This window comes from Sphaerodactylus townsendi, linkage group LG05 (genome assembly GCF_021028975.2).
Source record: "Sphaerodactylus townsendi isolate TG3544 linkage group LG05, MPM_Stown_v2.3, whole genome shotgun sequence".
In the NCBI taxonomy this organism is placed as follows: Eukaryota; Metazoa; Chordata; class Lepidosauria; order Squamata; family Sphaerodactylidae; genus Sphaerodactylus; species Sphaerodactylus townsendi.
In genome coordinates, this window is record NC_059429.1 from 35055366 (window position 1) to 35075512 (window position 20147).

At 40.5% G+C, this 20147-nt stretch overlaps 1 protein-coding gene across 9 annotated transcripts in view; it reads right to left on the minus strand.

Moving 5' to 3' along the window:
- The window catches only part of NTNG1 (netrin G1), a 295249-nt gene that overhangs the window by 47371 nt on the left and 227731 nt on the right, over positions 1–20147 (minus strand). For 2 of the 9 annotated variants that reach the window (XM_048496741.1, XM_048496736.1), the window contains exons 6-7: positions 13539–13604; positions 9628–9687 (exon numbers count right to left, since the gene is read on the minus strand). The exons of 2 other annotated variants lie outside the window; for them this stretch is intronic. In XM_048496741.1, the coding sequence (XP_048352698.1) occupies positions 9628–9687; positions 13539–13604 (126 nt within the window). Of the gene's footprint in view, positions 1–359; positions 528–9627; positions 9688–13538; positions 13605–20147 lie in introns of all 9 variants that reach the window. 5 more of the 9 variants (XM_048496739.1, XM_048496735.1, XM_048496742.1 and 2 more) reach the window with 3 other exon arrangements.

Genomic DNA, 20147 nt, shown 5'->3' on the forward strand with positions numbered 1-20147 from the left:
CTGGACTACTAATTTAGTTGGTATTTATGGTTCTGTGTGATTTCTTGGGAGTGATTGAACTTGAGCAACCAGTAATGTCACAATTCTTTGTAATAAACAGCTATTTTTTTTTTGGTAGGGCTACCACAGCCAAATGCAATTCTTACCCAGGTATTCAAAACATCTCTCTAATACAATGATCAAAAACAAGTGCATGTAAAGATGGACTATACATGGATCTCCTCCAGTGAGAACACTCATTCTGGCTCAAGCTGGTTAATGAAGAGAAATGGTGGAAATGGCTTGCCCTACGCACTAAATAGGTCTGAACAGCTGAAAAAAGGCAGAGAAGGAAATGCCAGAATTAGAAGGAAACTGACCTATGCATACATTCTCATCGTCCAGCTCTGCAGAAGCATTTCTGAAGTAGCCCAGCCTGCATAACTCACAGTGTTGCCCTCTAGTCTTGTGTTTACAGCTCACACAAACGACTGTACTGAGCAGTTCGATGTAAGTGCACCGGTTGGAGTGGCGGAAGCATTCACAGTCTTGCAAGGAAGAACAGAAATGTACACAAAGGGTATTCTGTAGCAGAGTTATAGCAATTCACATGCTTGTCTGTGGTTTTTGTTTCTTTTGTTTTAAATGAAGCATGAGTAGATTATGAATGAGTAGCAGCACAAAAATGGCCATTAATTTTATGCAGCATACACGGACAACAACAGATGTCAGACTGTTATGAAAGTGGCATCTCTTTTCAGGCAGGTTAGACTGATCAGACAAATAGCATTGAGCGTAAGCCTAATGCAAGTGAAGCATTTGCAGCTGTAAACCTTTCAGGGGTTTTTGAGATAAGTTAAAGAATGCTTACTGGAAGCTATCTAGTGTATATAAGTGTGGGCTGGAGGTCAACTTTCAAAACAAACCCAGGTGATTTTTAAATAGGGCAAACGCATGATTGGGAGTTCCTTATAATGTATGTTACATGGTGGTATAACATATATGCTAAGCATGGTGGGACCACGAAGCATGTGAAGGGCTTTTATTTCCTACTTCATATCCAGTGCCTCTCATCACATATTCACACTGGCTGTTCTCATAGAAATATCAACAACAGATAAGAATGAATGGAATTAAGGGCCAAAATACAATAAACAATTTTTAATGAGGTGAGATGGCTTGTATTCACTAGAGAATAGCTTTTTAAAAATATGCTTGGTAGCATAGTATAGGGGAAGATTTTTTTCTGTAGCCAAAATGTCTCAAGAGGGGATTATTAGCCCCATTTTAGGGCCACATATGCATAGAATACTGCATGGCAGCTCCAGAATGGGGTAAATCCTTACAATTCCACATTAATGTACATATTTTATTTGAGATAAAGAGCCTCAATCAGTAGCCTCAATGAGATAAAGAGCCTCAATCAGACTAGACTTGTCCCTACTTATAAATGATCTACCATTTTGTTTACAAATCTATCTTGTAGATTTACACAGTCATATTTATCACTCATTGGTTCAGTTCTAAGAAATGTCCCCCACAACTATCATAGACTGTTTCAATAGAAGTAGTAGATTGTAGTCCAGTAACATCTTAGAGAATAAGATTTTGGTGGTACAAGATTTCAAGAGTCTTCCTTTGCCAGATCACAGACTGAGAATTCTTATCAAGTGGTTGAAGAACCGCAGCGATGGGAGCACAGTTATAAAATCACATGCTTATCACTGGTCAGTTGCCATCTCAACTGACTTTATTAAATGTTCTTGAAAGGAGTCCATCAACAGCAATTGTTCCCTGACTGACTGTACAGGACGGAACCACACTAGCCAGCAGATTTCTGAAAGTTAAAGTTGTTTTCCTCAGTTATTACAAAGCTTAACAGAAGCTTTAGGAAGAGTTCAAGTTCTCCTTCGCCTTCAATATATGGTTTTGATCAGCTTTTTTAGTGTTTATTTTCAGTACTGTCTGCCCATTAGCTGTTCAGCACTTTTGTCATCTATTCTTTGCATCCTTGATTATGAATTCGTGTAAATAATACCAGATGAAACTGAAGAGTTTGCAGTGAGAGGCTCATATTTGACTTTGAAAAATGTGTGCACATTAACACCTTGGTTTAGCAGAAAAATGCAAGACTCCAACTACAAAACCTACTGCTAATTAATGGTCATGATCTTTAAAGTGATAGAACCACTCAGGAAATGATCACTTTTTTTTTGTCAGTCGAACTTGTCCTGTTAATGACTCCAGCCTGACAAATCCACAACTTAATACATGACTTATTGGACATGATGAAAGAATTGCAGCTGGCCTGATGCATAGCCTGACACTACGGGTTTGCTTCATCTGAACAGGATTGTACACAGGAAAGCTAAATAAAATGGAGCAGAATTCATATGTAAGATTCCCTGTGGATGAGACAAGCAAGATTCACTATGGACAATGTCTGCATGTTGGCCTCGGCATACTTTCTACATTATATCTGAAGTCACTTTTCTCATAAGTACAACTGATAACACAACTACACCGAGAAGCCAGTTCCTAGTGTGACATCAGGCCTGATATAGCTGCAATTACTTCCATCTGCCTCCTTTGCCATTTTTGCACACCTGCTGTACAACAGGTAAAAGTAGCAAATAAAGAAGAAGAATGGATTTATATCCCTCCTTTTTCTCCTGTAAGGAGACTCAAAGGGGCTTACAATTTCTTTCCCTTCCCCCTCTCAGCAAACATCCTGCAACACCCTGTAAATCTCTTGTTTACCCTTTGGTTGTGTATCTTCTCCTTTTGCTCATTATGCTGGATCCACAGCTCAAGTGGCAGGGCAGGGAATCAAACCTGGTTCTCCAGATTAGAGTGCACCTGCTCTTAACCACTACACCACTGCTGCTCTCAGTGGAAAGAGGTGCTAAGAGGGAGGAACTGTGACTGACTTGGTTCAAATGCAGAACTGCATCAGAATATCTAAAGAAGGAGAAGAGGAGTGAGGGAGGGGAAGGAGTGAGGGGTGGTATGACAACGGAGGGGAGGGAAGGGGAGGGGGCCTGGCATCTGGACATGGCCCACCCATCCTTGCAGAGGGGAGGGAGGGAGGGAGGGAGGGGGAGGGGTGGCATGCAAGGGAAGGGGAGTGAGGTAGTGGAGGGGTGGCATGCAAGGGGAGGGGAGTGAGTTAGGGGTAGCATGCAAGGTAGGGGAGGAAGGGGGAGAGGTCCCGGCATCTGGACATGGCCCACCCACTGTAGCAGAGGGGAGGGAGGGGGAGGGGTGGCATGCAAGGGAAAGGGAGTGAGGGAGGGGTGGCATGCAAGGAAAGGGGAGGGAGAGGTGGAATGCAAGGTAAGGGAGGAAGGGGGAGGGGTCGCATGCAAAGTAGCACATTGCTTTTGAGAAAATATTGAGACTTTATGAGGACGCATGGAAGTGTGAATGTGTGCCAAAGGGGTATACAGAGTAGGGATAGGAAACCTTTTGGGTCTAAGTTCCACTGGGCTTTTGGAGTGTCCAGCCGCTGATAAGTGCCCCCTTTGTTCTCCTGTGCTCAGGGTCCCTTTACCATCTATGGGATCCCTTTCCCCCTCTTTGGGAGGGTTTTAATAAGGGTTTTATTGCTGTCGCTGTTTTATTATATTGATCATTGTGTTTTACTTTAATGGGCTTTTAATTGTATATGTTGTAAATTTATGCTATCCACTGCCCAGAGCCCTTCGGGGGTGAGGCGGTATACAAAACTCAGTAATAAATAAAATAAATAAATAAGTGCCAACCCCCCTGCAACATCCATCTGTGAAGATGTGGTCAGTGTGTGTGTTCTTTGTTAGACACACTGGCTTGTTCCCAAATCAGATGTTTCAGCAGTCCTACACACCCATTTCTACTTATGGAGCATGATTTTGACACCTCTTCCCTCATTTTGTCATTTTGGACTTCTACTAGAGGGACACGAGGGAAATTATGTTCCATGAGTAGAGTTCATTGCCTCTGCAGCAATGTTATACTGGATACAACCCATTAGAAGCAATGCCCCAGTAGCATTCAGGGGTTGCCTTAGTTAGTTGAACAGTAAACTGAAGCGAACAAAAAGGAGACTAAAGCTGGCACAGACTGGGAGCTGAATAAATAGCTGGTTTAGATACCAATGAAAGGGCTGGTGCTTTCCTCTTTACAGATTACAAAATATGCAAGTTGGATCTTGGGTAATTGGTCAAACATCAGTTGTGGATTCTCCTTAAAATCCATGTGGGTGACGTCCAACACAGATTCTGCACTAGAAATGAGGACAACCCACAACTCATGTCTGACCATAACATAGGACCCTGATGGGTCCCCACCCTGTGCATTCTGCAATACATTGCTGCTTGGAGAGACGAGAACTCAATTGCTTTGGCTGAGAGTAGAAACATGAGATGTAGGTTTGTCTGGAACCCACCCACATCACTCTAGTAGAATCTATTAATGGAAATCACCAGGTAAGGTATTTGATGTGATATTCTCCCACATCATTTTCAAGCTGGTATAGAAAAGAGATATTTTATAATTCCCCTGCCTGGGAACTGGGTGAAAAACCTTGCAAAGTTCACCTGCAGATAAAAATGGTAGTCAAAGAACTTCTATCATTCTCAGGATCTCCTGAGCATCTCAAGACCCATGCTAACGGAATATGTATTTTGCTACAATGGAACCACTTTATATCACACTAGACTCATTAGATACTAAACACACACGGAATCCTGTTTGCCAAATTCTGAAGCCATATTTCAAATAATTTTCTTTGCTTTGCCAACTAGCAACAATCTGTTTCTTAACAGTGAATCAAAAGGTAATTAAAATGTTCTTTAAAAAAGAGAGAAAAAATCTTAGCATATTGCTTTGAACTTCCAAAAACATAATAAAGAGAAGCATTATTATGTTTGAGAATAAAGCATTATTATGAGAATAAAAATCACCAACCACATACAACTAGACAAACTACTACCATAAGATATCAATAGTATTGAGAATACCAATTTCAAACACCTTTATGTTCCATTGATTTCACCAGGAGAGATTTAAGCATATTTTTTACTTTCCTACTGAAATCAGTGGAATGTAAAAGTGCTTAGCTGTGGCTAAATTGTGCCCTTTAGATTCAAATAACATATTTTGAAATAATCCAGTTTTATTTGGATGTAGACTAAGCCCTCATTGACATGGGACAAGAAGTGTGAATTATAAATGCATATAATAATAGATAATAATCAGACAGCCAATTTCTATAACCCATTGTCACGATCTGCTCAGTTTTGCCCCCATCCTGCCATGTCCCCTGAGAGGGATGTGGGATCCTTTCTCCATAGACTGCTTCCTCCCTCCCTGAGACTGCTATCTGTTCTTTGTCTCTTAGTTTTGTTTTCCAGGCGCTGGTGTGTGAGGGTTGTTTTGACCAAAGTGAAGGCCATGCTGTTTCCTTCCCATGAGATGGGAGGGGTCCCATTCCCCCCATGGGAACTGATACCAAGGGGAGTGGTGTTATGTGATGTAAAGGGGCATGGAGTGGGGTTTAATGGAAGATGTTTTGGCACTTAATTTTAGTTCTGGCAATAGAAGTCTAAATGCCTTTTCCTGATGCTGTTTTCAATAAAAGAAATCTGAATATGAAGTCTAATTATTGACATGACACCAGTTGCAATAATATGGAAACAATTATACTGCTATACCAAAAACATACACTGGAATTAACATACAAAAATAATCCACCAAGATGACTAGGAGAATGGCACATTTAAATTTAGAACTGGAAATAGTGTCAGGCCTGTGCCATGCTTGGCCTGGCAGCTCGCACGTACACAGCCATGGAGCAGATGACCCAACTATTATCATCGCCCAACGCCATGGGGCCTCTTTCATTTGCTTCCAAATAACTAGCAATAGTGCTTAACGGCTACTTCTTATCTGCCTCCCTGAAGGAGTAGCCTACCTGTCCCCAAAACAATGTCTCTTTCTCACTGACTTTTCACATGCTGATATTATGGGAATGCAAGGGTGATATGGAAAAATGTATTTCTTGAGTGTGAAGGTCACAGTTGCTTATAACTACAGAAAATGAGACAGAGGCCCTTTCCCCATTCACCTTTGCCCGAGGGTTGCTGCGGGCAATTCCCGGCGTGCGCAATTCCTGGCGCGCACCCTGGCTTCCCCACAACCCTGCGTTCTGCGCGGGGTCGTCGAAAGGCGCCATTTGAAAAGGCGCCAGAAATTCCGCGCGTCGAGGGGGCGCGAGAGAAGCAGCGTCGGGGCGGCTGCGTTCTCGCCGCCCCTGAAGTGGGGAGGGCAGCTGAACCCCGCGCTACTTTAGGAGAGTAGCGCGGGGCTTAAGGAAAGTGGGTAAAGGGCCAGAGAGAAAAGAGGAACTAAAGGGAGAAAAGAACAGGGAACTAGGCCTGTGGTAGCCAGACACACAGGATACTGACGCATGTTTGTGCCACATATAGAATTAGCTGATTTCCTAATTAAAATATTCTATGCTCGCTTAGCTAATGCCTGCATGTGGAAAGCCCCTGATGTATCAAGAGGATATGTGTTAAAAGCTGATTGGTCAGATTGTGAACCTCGTGTCCACTTGAGGGGTGGGCAAGAGGGCAGAGCAGGGGTCTTAAAATTGAGCTGTGCTGTGCCATAGACTTTAGAGAACTGCGCCCACCAAGGTGACCTCTCTCCATGACTGCAGCCATGACTTCAATAAACTGCTTACTGCTGACCACCTTGTTCGTGAGTATTTGTGGGCAGAAAATATTCCATGACAAGGTTGGGGGGGATTCTGGGTTGAGTCAAACTGTAAATTACAGGTATATACTTGGGGCCAGAGAGCCAAACCTCAGTTTCGGCTATCTGGCCGTTGGGCTGACACGGTTCTGAATAAAGCTCTTGAATCTACCTTGAGTCTTATTACTGACTGGAGTACCAGACCCTTACAAATAGTGAGCTCCTCCCACAGAACCTGGAGGCAACATAAAGGAACTTAGAGTCAGAGCTTTATGGGTCAACCAGGGTTTGTTCATTTATTGGATGCTGGGACCTAAAACAGTGTAATTGTGTCTTCTGCACTAAGGCAATAGCGGCTATGGCTCATTTGCTCCTGACCATATTAATTAGGGGGCTTGAGGGAGTCCTGCCGAGTAACAACCAACAAAAACTCATGTTTCTATAAATCCTATCTACAGCATCATCTGAGTTAATTTTTACACTAGTACTGTTCAGCTCCTGCAGGAAGAAGGGAAATGCAGGCTTTGAAAGAACAATATTGTGGGTTCCTTCCATGTGACCTATAGTTTCTGTCACTATAGGATCAATAGAGGAAAACAGCAATGATGCTCGCAGTGCTGAACTAATGTCAGATGCCCTTCTAGAAATCACTAGAGTTGCCCTGTTGCCATTTCCTGAGACATGTTTTACTGACAAAACACTGCCTCAAGAAGTTCAGGATTGGAACAGGAAACCATTTTGACACAGTAGGAATATTAAAAACAGAATTATGATGACCTAAGTTGCTAAGCTTTCACAGTTCCAGCAGAAGGATGGAATTGTACTTGGATCAGAGAACATACACTGTCCTTCTGTTCAGCCCCAAGGAAATGCAATGGACCAGGACATGCTCTGAAACATACTTACATAGATCAGCATCATTGTTTAAATTAGAGAAAATTAGAATGACAATCTATCAGCCTCTGCCAGCATGGGCTAATTAGGTCTCAGATACTGCTGGTAGGGCTGATGATACCCGAATCCACCCCATCAGCTCTGCCACGGCCAATCTCACAGATGTTCAGGAATCTACAGTTCCTGAACATCTGGAGAGCCTCTGCCAGCATGGCCAATTGGCCATGCTGGTGAAATGAGTGGATCCTAGTATCTGAAACGATTCTGGATAGACAAATGTAAACATACATTTTATTTTCACTCCTTAAAATAAAGAATTTTTAATGTACCTGTGACTCTATGGCTCATTAGCCTTTTGCATTAGTTTACAGCACTGGCACAGAGACATTCAGGTTACATCCCTTGCAACATCAATATTCCTTTTTATATTCTGAAGCTGTAATTCCTACAAATCTATCATCTCCTCTAATTTAGGTTCTACTCAGCAACTGAAAGGTAAGGGTATGACTGAGCTTGAAAGTGGTGGGGTCTAGTGTCTTAAAACAATATTTAGAAATTTTAAATCACTACTATATCACCTCTCCCCTCCCCCCTCATTTAAGATGTAAACTTAAAAACAAATTTGGTTTTCATTATAATTTCCACATGGGGCAAAAGTAAGATCTTTTTTGTTGTTCACCTGTGAGCAAGGACAACACATTTAATGAGTTATGATATGCTAACAATAGCATTTTTTGTAAAAACAAACAAAACTTTTTCTATTGTATGCTAAAGCAGATACAATGATAAGGGGGAAAAATTGCAAAATATTTCCAGTCCGTGACTGATAGATGCTCAGTTGATGTTATCCATCTGGGAACTGCCATGTCTACTGTGCTTAAAAATGTCAATATAGTAACATTATTTTGATAAAATAACAGAATTCATATGAAATTCACACAATCTCTTGGGATACTGAAGTTGAGAGTTTCCACCAAAATTCTGCCTCAAGTAAAAAAAGATCAAGATGATTTTTGAGGTTCTTTCAGAAGCAACCATCTGAAGAATTACAAGAGAAGCTAAGAGAGTTCTTACTGGTAATATTTAAAGTATGGGTGTTGCAGATCTCTTCTTGTGCTTCACAAAATGATGGAAGATTGGTAAAACAACTACTTCTTGGTTATTTCAATGAGTCTTGTGCACAGCAACCAGTGAATGGATTGTGTGTCATGTTTCCAAGTAAAAGTGTGGTCAAGATGTAGAAATTTAAAAGAATAGTATATATTAGGTGCAGCTTTCAAAAATGATGCTTTTGAAACAGAATATTTGGATTTCAAAACATATGTAAACAGTGGTGGGATTCAAATAATTTAACAACTGGCTCCAGTGGTGGGATTCAAATAATTTAACAATTGGTTGTTTACAAGCACCATTTTAACAACTGGTTCTGCCAAAGTGGTGTGAACCTGCTGAATCCCACCACTGTATGTAAACCTGTTCTTAGTAAAACGAATTATATTTCCCCATTTAAACTAGTAAATTAATAGCAGAGGTGTCAATCTATCAAACATTCATTTTTACACTATGACAATGTCATTCACATTTGATGACATACATAACATGGAGGTTGCGGTCTTATGTGAAAGCAGATATGGCCTATGAATCAAATAACACTTAAATCAGCATGATGTAGTGGCTAAGGTGTCAGAATCTGGGAATCCAGATTTGAGTCCCTACTCATGCCATAGAAGCTTGCTGGGTGACCTTGGATCAGTCACACAATCTCAGCCTAACCTACCTCAAAGGGTTGTTGTCATGATAAAAAGGAGGAGAATGATGTAAGCCACTTTGAAAGGCAGGATTATAATTAAAGTAAATAAAGTAAATATTTTTTTCATTTGCTTTTATTTGTGCATTCTCTACTAATGGAATGATACTAGGTACACACCACAGATATTCCAGATTCATACAGTGCAATCTTCTTCACAACACAAAACAAATGCTAGGGAATCACTGTATGAATTCAAGAATTCCTACCTCTCTTGTGGTTTGCAACTTGAATAGAAGAAACAGTAGACAAAGATAATTTTGGACCAACTGGATAGGTTTAAAAAAATGAAAAAGGAAATTAGAAAACTTCAGATAGGATGAAATCATTTGATAAAAATAGGATAACATTGCTTATTTTTTAATATGCCAGCATAAAGATCAACAGAAATGAAGATCTTTGAGCAACAAACTCTGTTAAGAAACTGAATTTGCTATTTTCAACATATTTTTCTGTGAGCAGTAGGGGACAAATGCATCCTTGTATGTGGTTGACTGTTCTTGAAGGAAAAGATAGGACTGATGATGGCAGCAGAGTAGGAACTCTCTTAGATCTTCCAATATTGCCTGTGGTAGTGTGGAAGCCAGTGGAAAACGACTATTCCCTGTGCTGCTCATTAATGTTAGAAACCTTGGGTCAACAGGAGTCAATGCCATGGCTTCTTCCCATGGCAGCATTGCCCCAGTTTCCAGAAAGGAATAAATGCATAAGAAGGAGTCAGAGTACTGATTTCTCCCATGTCACTTTGGACTTCTGACAAAATTGCTGCAGAGGCTTCCATACCACTAAAGGTAAGATCAGATGGGAGTCTTGATACTGAAAGTAGTGGATAAAAGTATCAGCACAATAGGAACACGGGTGCAAATTGGGGTGTATAGGGTGTATGAAATGAAACACGGAGCTCTAGGGATCTTACTTTCCTGTTGGTTGTGAAGTATGAGAGAGACTGCATGTGTTATTTTAAAAACAGTGAACAGGGTCATGACTAATCAATAAAAATGTGAACATACGGAATATATATATACTTCTGTTTTGAAAAATCCATATTTCAGAAACTTAACCCCCAATCCAGAGAAACTTATTTGCATATAAAAACACATGCTTATGTAACCCCCATGCCCAGAATGGGTTGAACCAGTAAGGGGGTGGAGACTCAGAGCAGCAGTAAGGCTGCAGAGCTCTTTGGAGAAGACAAGGCTACCAGACTCGGACCTTGATTTCTATAAGCCCTTAACACCTTGTTAAGGGTTTCTTTTTGTGGTTGTAATGTGAGAGTTCTCCTGGAAACCTTCATCATGTTGCATCCTGTTCATCAAGCCCTTGGAGTCTTCAGGAGCCAACCCACTTGCAAAGAAGAATTGGACTTGGCAGTATCAGTAGACTGTAACTAGAAGGACTTGAAATGCAACCTGAACAGGACCTTGAATTGTAATGTTAAATGTTGGTGTTTAATGTTATTTGTAAAGCCAAGTAAACTGTTTTGTTTAAATTTGGTTCTTTGCAACTCCTTCCAAGTACTGCCGCACAGAACCCACAAGCTGAGGTTACACTTACAGTGAACTGATTTTAACTGCAAAACCATCAGCTTGAGCAATTCAGTACATATATTAGATGTTCGTGCATTAGACATAAATTGGCTAAGATATGAACAGTGTTTGCTTTGAAGGCATAAATTTAGTCAAGACATTCCTTACAAACTATGATCAGTGTTGTAAGATTTGACAGTGCTAATCACACTTAGTGTTTAGGTGGGAGCTCTGTGGTGCTTGCAGTGTTGTATTAGCAAACCCCTTTATTAAATTACTAATATGACAATATTCAGTTTACTTCTTATTTTTTTGCTTTGACTTTCCTAGTTGACCATAGGACAACCAAAAATATATCAAATTTTGTTGCCTCAACTGGGCACTATTATAACTTAGATTCTTTGTAATTCCATTTGTTCAACAAGAAAAAAATCAATTGGAATGCTAAATGTATCTTGATTCATTCATTATCACCAATAGTCAATTGATTGCAAAATGCACAATAAATAATATTCTTTGGAATTCAGGGCCAATTTTCATGAAGAGCTGTTAAGAGGAGATCTGTTATTTTACATATCTTCAAGGGCCATATGAAAAACTGAAAAATATAATATGGATACCATGATTAAGGCAATTCTAGCTGTTAGTAATGTATGTATCTAGGGCAGTCTCAATTTCATCCTTTCGATCAAGGGCTAAGACAGCAGCCCTTCCATTTTAGCTCTTCAACAAATTGCTAATACATTTTGGTTAGCTTAGAAGCTATTTCCTGGATTCTCTTTCGCTCATTTCCTCCTGCTTCTGAGCTTAAAAGGAACATACTTCTGAGTTTAAAAGGAACATCCTGTATATAATGACAGCAAGTTGTAAAATAATGTTATTTTTTAGGGGAGGGGAAACAAGACAAGTTTATACGAAATAACAAGCAGGTTTACATCTGACTAAATGAATTTGTGGACAAATTTACTGCAGGAATGCAAAGTTTAAAATGCCAGGTTGCTATATTGTTCATTGCTTGTATTTTTTTTTAAACCCACTCTGTCCTTTTCTGGAATAGTCATCATGCCTCAGTCTTGTCAGTAATTTTTTTTGTGTGAATGTCATTGAAATTCAGATGTGGAACTGGTGCGCTAGGGATTTCAGAGAGAAAGATTGCTGTCAGTGCTAGTGGAAATGTAACGCTTTAAGCTCAAAAAAAAAAAGAACACGAAAGAATATGGGAAACATCCTACAAAGTGACCTGACCTCCTGAAAAAGGAAGCAGAAAAGAGAAAATCTCTGCTTTTTGAAAAAGCTGCATTGTTCAAAGAAATTCCCTGAGAATATGGTTCTGCTTCCAACATTGTAAGTCCTTCTGTTTCAATGCAGCCCTGGTGATGAATACCAACTGAAATAACATTCATTTCAATTAAAAAAACAATGCAGAAGAGAAAGACATTAAGAAATGATTTGATGTAGACAAAAGAAATCCCTGGCACTCAGAAAGTCTCAAAACTTATTCATAAAGCAAACCATGATGCCTATACAATTTCAGCCTTCGTGAGGGACTCGTAATCAATTTAAGCAATGAAAGTGCTTATAACTTTGGTGAGTAACATCTGTACATGTTATATAAAGTATTTTCATGTAAAATTCATTTGTATGATAATAAATTCTTAGTACCTTATATACTCACATATAAGTCGAATTTTCCAGCACATTTTTTGTGCTGAAACTCCGCCCCCCTCGACTTATACGTGAGTCAGGTGTATTTTAAAAAATATTTTAGGGTTTTTAATTTGTCAGCCGCCAGGGGGTGCAGTTTTTAGGCTAGCGGCACCAGGGATGTTTCAAGAGACTCTCCTGATGATACAATACCACCCAAGTTTGGTAATGTTTGGTTCAGGGGTTCCAAAGTTATGGACCCCCAAAGGAGGTGCCCCCATCCCCCATTGTTTCCAATGGGAGCTAGTAGTAGATGGGGCTACATTTTGAGGGTCCATAACTTTGGACCCCCTGAACCAAACTTCACCAAACCTGGGTGGTATTATCAGGAGGGTCTCCTAAAGATACTCGGAAATGTTGGTACTGCTAACATAAACATAAACTGCTGACCAAACATCCAGTTTTGAAGGATTTCAACTCTTGTGTTTTAGCTTGGTTGCTGGTTGAGCTAAGGTTTTTGTACTTTTAAAGCTATTGTTGAGACCATATTGTTTTTGTTGACCCTCTTATCCACTTACAGAGCTAGTTTACTGTTTTTCTTTGAAATAAATATTCAAAAACATTTAACCTACTGATGCCTCAATTAATGTAATTTTATTGGTATCTATTTTTATTTTTGAAATTTTCCAGTAGCTGCTGCATTTCCCACCCTCAACATACGTGAGTCAATAAGTTTTCCCAATTTTTTGTGGTAAAATTAGGTGCCTCGACTTATATGTGGGTCGACTTATACACGAGTATATATGGGTGGGTTGTTTGGACAGTATATTTTGTTCTTAGCTCCATTAAAGAGGAGGAAAGAGGAAAAAAGGTATGTTTTGCCATCATCTGAGATTGAATGAAAGCAGTTAAAGTTATTTTAGACTAGTAGGAATTTTACAGAATCCTACCTTGATTTGGGTTAGAAACCCCAAGGGAAGATATATTCGGCAATATCCTATCAAACCTTGGAGGAGCTGCATGTATCGGAAGAAATTAGGATTTGTTATTTACATCTGTGATAAAATATCTTTTGTTTCTAAACAGATTTGTATGGTGAAACACATAAAGCACAAACATCCATTACTGGGCTTTGTCTATGACACACTGGGACAATACATCACTACCACACTGAACAAGAACAAGCAGTTGATGATTCCCAAAACACCAAATGGAATTTACAAATCGTGTGTATATGAAACACTTTGTTTTTTGTATAATTTGACATTAATTATTTTGATACTGAAATACGAATAACAGCCTGATTATCTGTAATTTTCGCATTCATTAGTCTGTGATTGTAAACCTCTTCACCAAAGATGCCATTTAGGGAGGGAGAAGGTGAGAAAGTTTCTCTTCCCATCTTTCAGACCACATGCAATTATTTCACCAGTTCACCGGTATCTCTAACAAATTTATTGACAGTGTTTTGAATTATCCAAATTGACATATGTACCAGATATGCATGCCTATCAAGGCAACCATTGACAATGCCAAAGGCCCTGTTTCTTTTGCTTTAAAAGACAGATTGTTGATAATACACATTACATAAAACAGAAGGATAAAACAGAAAATACAGAATATTTTTTAAAATTACTTTTTTCAATTTAAATTGGAAATACATCCAAGAGCTTCTCTGTTAAACTATTAGAATGGCAATCATTCACCTATGAGTCATAGAATCATCAGAGCTTTGTAGAAAATAATGTCTCCCAAAAAATCTACATTTTACTGTGTAATATGAAAAATCCAAAATCCTGTGGCATTCTGCTGAAGACACAGTTTTACACAATAAAAAGTCACCCACTTCCTTCTACTTTGTGTGCATCCCATTACATAGTGGAAGGATTGTTAGGCACTAAAGTCTGGTTTACACTTACATGTGCATAATCTGGATCCTGTGAGTTTGAATGCAGTGTCTTGTATGTATGAACTGAGTCTCCATTTGAGGTAATTTTGAAGTTTTCTCTATAGCATTATTATTTTCCATTCACAGAAGTCAGAGAGGGGGAACAGGAACAAGAGTGCTCACCCCACCCATCACTCATGTGTGATTGTCAGGTCATGAACAATCCCTCCCCTCCCCTCCCTCCCCTCCCTTGCATGCCACCCCTCCCCCTCCCTTTGCTAGGGTGGGTGCGGCAGGTCCAGATGCTGGGCCCCTCCCTTTCCCTCCCCTCCCTTGCATGCCGCCCCTCACTCACTCTCCTCCCTTGCATGCCACCCCTCCCTCTCCTTCAAAATGTACAGATGTATGCTCTGACCCTCAAGATCAGGAACACCCCATTGAATACTTCCAATCCCAGGAACCGAGTGATGCATTGTGGTGAATTTACAATGAGGTGATCATGCATAAACCTGGACCAGTGCACTCATTCCTGCTCCCCTCTATGCACATTTACATCAACATAGACAATACTATTTGAAGAGTATGCTGTAATCAAGTGATCATTGGGCATGTGTGATCAAGCCTTGAAGAGAAGGTGGCAGCATCTGCTGGTAAACAGCTCCACTGTGCCAGTAGTCAGTTCACTGGTGTGCTACATCCATTAGAATGTAAAACCACATTATCTCTATTTAAAGCAATGCTTTCATGTCAGATTGTAATATGAGAGTAGAATTAGCCAAATTATTTAATACTTTTCACTTTCAAGGTCCTGTAAGACAGGCAGAGCCAGATTTACTGTTTTATGATGTGACTATTGAAAAGTATATATATATTTTTAATAAGTGGACTGGGTTCCCAACCCATTTCTTTTCATGAAAGTTTGTATCTATATAAAAATAGTCAGAAGTCAAAGGGAAAAAATCCACTTACACATGATCAGCTAAATCAGTTATTTGTTCCTGCATGTGTCATACAGGAATCAGAAAGAAAATCACTACTAAATTTTTTTGCACTTCTTCAGAACTGTTTTGTTTTCTAGTGAAAAATTTAAAATTTTCATTTTAAAAAGAATAGCTTGGATTCTGAGAACTGCTAATGGAAACGTTCTTCCTCATCTTTCCTTAATTCCCAGAGCCCTTTCCACCACTATCCAGGAACATACATTCCCTTTTGTGTGAGTGGCACTCAGACCACAGAAAATAATAGAATGAACAATTTTGCATCCTTCTTCCCCCTTCAGGGCAGTTAGAAAATCCCTATAACTCAGGAATAAAGTTTTCTGGGTTTAGAAAGGGCTCCAGAAGAGTGCAGGAAAGATCCCATGGTCCTTGCATTTCACAGATTACAGGATCCAACCCAATAATTTCTCATTTTAGCATAATATGAAAGTATCTGCTGATGTTTCATATTGATTTCACCAAAACCAAAATTAGTAAAGTGAGTTTTTATACTGATGATGGAGATTATTTGGATCAGGACCTTAGACACAGAGATGTGGATGTAAATTCAAGACATGTGTGGGGTGTGCCACACTGGCAGAACTGGGAAAGAAATGACCTTAGACTTATTGTACAGTTGTGTGACTTGGGTCACTTTTGCACATGCAGACTAATGCACTTTCAATCCACTTTCAATGGACTTTGCAGCTGAATTTTACTGTGCGAAATAGCAAAATCCACTTGCAAACAATTGTGAGAGTGGAGTGAAAGTGCATTATTCTGCAGGTTTGGAAGTGCCCTCGGTGTTACCAGATGATATTTTACCAAATTACTATTTTTTAAAGTCTTGCATTCAAATTTCTTTCTTTAAGAGTAAGAAGAAAGAAGGTCTACTCAGAAAGCTACTTAGATTTAGCCAATGGGCCTCATTCTCAAGAAAGTGTTTTCAGAATTGCACTGTTTTTTCACTGAAACTTCCTAATTACGTATGGATTTCACTACAGCACAGCCATATTGTTGAGGGTATATGGCTCAAATTTGGAATTCCTAAAAAAGAATCTTTTAAAAATCTAAATTCAATTTTTTAAATCTAAGAAGGTTTCTGCACAGCACACTAATAACGTGTGTATCACGTTATTAATGAACCCAGTTTCCGCTCTTTGCATTCACATTGGAGATTTCACCCTTCCAGAAAGTGATTGCAAATAATCTGGATTGTTGTGGCTCCTTTGATTTCTTCAAAAAGATTGCTAGAGTAGCAATTTTTGTAAAATCCGGGTTGAAGGAACTATAACAGGCTAAACTCATTTTAGGAAAGAGCCCTGTGCAAAGTTCTTCCCCAAAATGGGATAAATAGCTTCTCCAGCCCTTTATATTTGGGTTTTGCGGAAACCAACTAAGTTTCAAGACAAATTTGCATGCCAAAATTCAAGGTTTCCCCCTCCCATTTGGATCAAATTAGAATTTTGCTACATAGATCCAAAAACTCAAGAAATGTTCACAATACATCAAATACTTTAAAATGCAAAATTTGCACACAGACATGTTTTTAAACATTTTTAAATACGGATTTAATTAAATTGAATTTTGGCAGGACAGCACATATTTATTTCATTTTTAAAATCAGTTGGCCATTTTTTTCCTGCCAATCTCCCTTTTATTCAAAACAAAGAGGCTTTTCCTTACATTCCAACAATTATAGCTCCCTATCCTATTGTACCTCCTTTCCAATTAGCTAAAGTACTGGTTAAGTTGCCCAAAATGCTGTGTTTAGAGAAGCAACACCTGAAAGAATGGAGCGGGTCCAGTGGTGTAGCGCCAAGGGGCAGGGTTGCGCACAATGCATTGGGCATGCACCAGTGCGGGGCCATGGCAAGGGAGTGGTGAGGGAGTGGCGGGGGCATTCCAGGGGAGTTCTGGGCAGGTGGGTGTGTGGCAAGGGTGCAGTTCCCCCTCGCTCCGGCCCTGATTGATTCCATGGAAAATTACTACAGCTGCTTTTTAAAAGCTCAGAAACATCATTATGGGCTGCAAAGCAGTGACTTGTAAAGCCTTTTTGATTAATTTCATTCATATTACAATTTCACTGAAACTTTGGACTGTATGTTTGAAACATTTACACACAAATGAAAATATGTATTTTTTCCAAGGACATGATCTTCTGAATTTTCGCTTCACTTGTAACTTGTGTTATTCTCAATATAAATACACTGAACTCTGGTTTAAGTGTATGTCATTTCTTCTTTGGAAGTGAGCCAGAAGCCATCTTGTTTCTCTTTTTTTAAAAAACGACTTGGCATTATGTAGGGTGTTGTTAAAAGTTGCTCCTTTTATTCCTTGTGCAAAGCGCTGCTGACTACCTTATCGTTGCTGCCTTCATTTCCTGTGCAGAATGCTAACAGCCTGCTATTATTCACAAAATGCTAACAGACTCAATGCTGCACAGGGCACTGAGTAAGTGCTCAAAAAGCAGACTGCTGTATATCCACCTTCATGCCATGCAACAGGCTTAACTGTACAATGTCTTGTGCAACAAGACTGAATTACTGCTCCTCTTTCCAATTCCGCTTATTATATAACTTTCTTACTATATTTGGAATCTTTCGTGATATAGAAGAATATGATGTTATAGCTCACCGTGACATTTTGTTTCCCCAACACAAAAATTCATTCTGCCCCATAAACACTAAGATAGCTAGGACTTGTTTGTTTATTATTAGATTTGTACCCCACCATTCCCCTCATGGGCTCAGGGCAGCTAACATCCTTTAAAATAAATGACATTTAAAATCCATAAAATAAAACAATAAAATTGTACCAACACCTCTTATGTTGGCTATGCAGGATTCAGAGTTACCAGGATTCTCTCGGATCGGAGCCTTTCTAGGACTGGAGGGTCGGGGCTGTGAGCTGTATGAAGCTGACCAAAGGAGCTCATGAGGAGCTGAGGTGTTACTATTGAGAAAAAAAACTTGCCTTTGTTGTCTGTTTTCTCTCCTGTTGAGACCAGCCAGGTTTTTTGTTTTCTTGGTGTTTACTGTACATTCTGTCTAAGATACTTGCAGTCTACTTAAAACAATTATCACCAGTAATGGGATAATTGTGCTCTTTTGTAGCTTCAATAAAAATTCAACTGACTCTTTTGGGACAGCTCTACCAGAGAACTAACTGAGCCTACCTTACAGGGTGGGTTGGTGGTTTTGTACCCAACTTTGGGACAGAGCTGGAGTTTTGGCAGTCAAGAGTTTCTTGGACTCAAAGGAACTTCCTGACATGGATGTTTTGGGAAGCGTTAGTAGAAGGGGAAACAGTACTTTTCCAGCAACAGCTAGTTGCAGTTCAAGCAGTGGAGAAATGTTATTCTTCTACAGCTGATGTACTAGGCAGGAATGCATTTAGGGTGCAATCTCAAATATATTTTTACTAGGAGTAAAGCCCATTTCAAACGTCAGTGAAATGGGCTGTAGACCAGGGGGTGGGAGAATGCAGGCAGGGAACTGGGCAGCCTGGTGGCGGGTTTTCCTGGCTGCCCACCATCTTTGCCCCTTTAACACTTCTCCTGGTGCTTCTCCTGCCCCCCGCCCCCACTTACCCCAGGCTGCTCCACCACAGCTCCAGACCTTACAGGTAGGTTGTTGAGGCCAGAGTGAGAATCCAGGAGCCAGGGCCCCGGACAGGAGGGCCAGATTGGTTTTTGGGGTGGGGGAAGGGGGGAATGGGGAGGTGGGTAGGGGACTGGGTGGGAGGGTGTCACCACTTCTCTGCTGGGCACGGGTTGGTTTTTGGGGCAGAGGAAGGGTGGCTGGGGAAATGGGGAGGCAGGTGGGAATCCTGGTGGGAGGGTGGCTTGGCACATCTTCTCTGATGGGTTAGGGTTGGGTTTTTGGGTGGGGGGAGGGTGGCTGGTGGAATGGGGAGGTCGGTGGGAGGCTAGTTGCCACTTCTCTGCTGGGCTGGTAGTTTTGGGAGCAGGGGGAGGGTGGCTGGATACACAGGAGGGTGGTATTGGAGCTGACTGAGCAGCAGGTTGCAAGGTGCTACTGTTTTGCCGGGCCATGCTTGTTTTGTGGGGTGGGAGGTGGGGGTGGTCTCAGAACTGGCAGAGCAGCTGGTGGCAAGGAACTGTTACTCTGCCAGGCAGGGAAGCAGGAGGGTAGTCACATATGGAAAGAATGGCCACAGGCCCAGTGGGAAGGGTGACTTCCCAGCACCCTGGATGCCAGGCTGGGCTTGCTGCTAGGTTGGGGAAAGGTGGGCAAGGGTGTGACTGGAATGTATGGGATGGCCAATGAGCATGCAAGAGTGAGTTCTGCATGCCGATTGGTGGGGGGTTCATTTTTGAAAGGCCGTGATTGGTGGCTGTTTAGGGAATTACATATGGTAAGATGGTAGCATCTATTACTGAAATCTATGAGACTATGGTAGGTGCATCTGTTAAACAGTAAATTCAGAAACCTCAACTATGATTTTCAAAGTTCTCTGTGATATGTTTCACTTGGTTTTTCTTTGCATTGACACATTTTTCTGTCATGAAAAATACCTGCTTTCTCAAACATTTCTAGGGCTGCAAATATTAAACTGCTTTACATGGCAAATCTACGCAGAATCAGGCCAGTCTAAGTCCAATGAAATCAATAGGTGTAGACTGAAGTACCTCTGCATACAATGCCATCATAAGCAGAGTGGAACCTTTT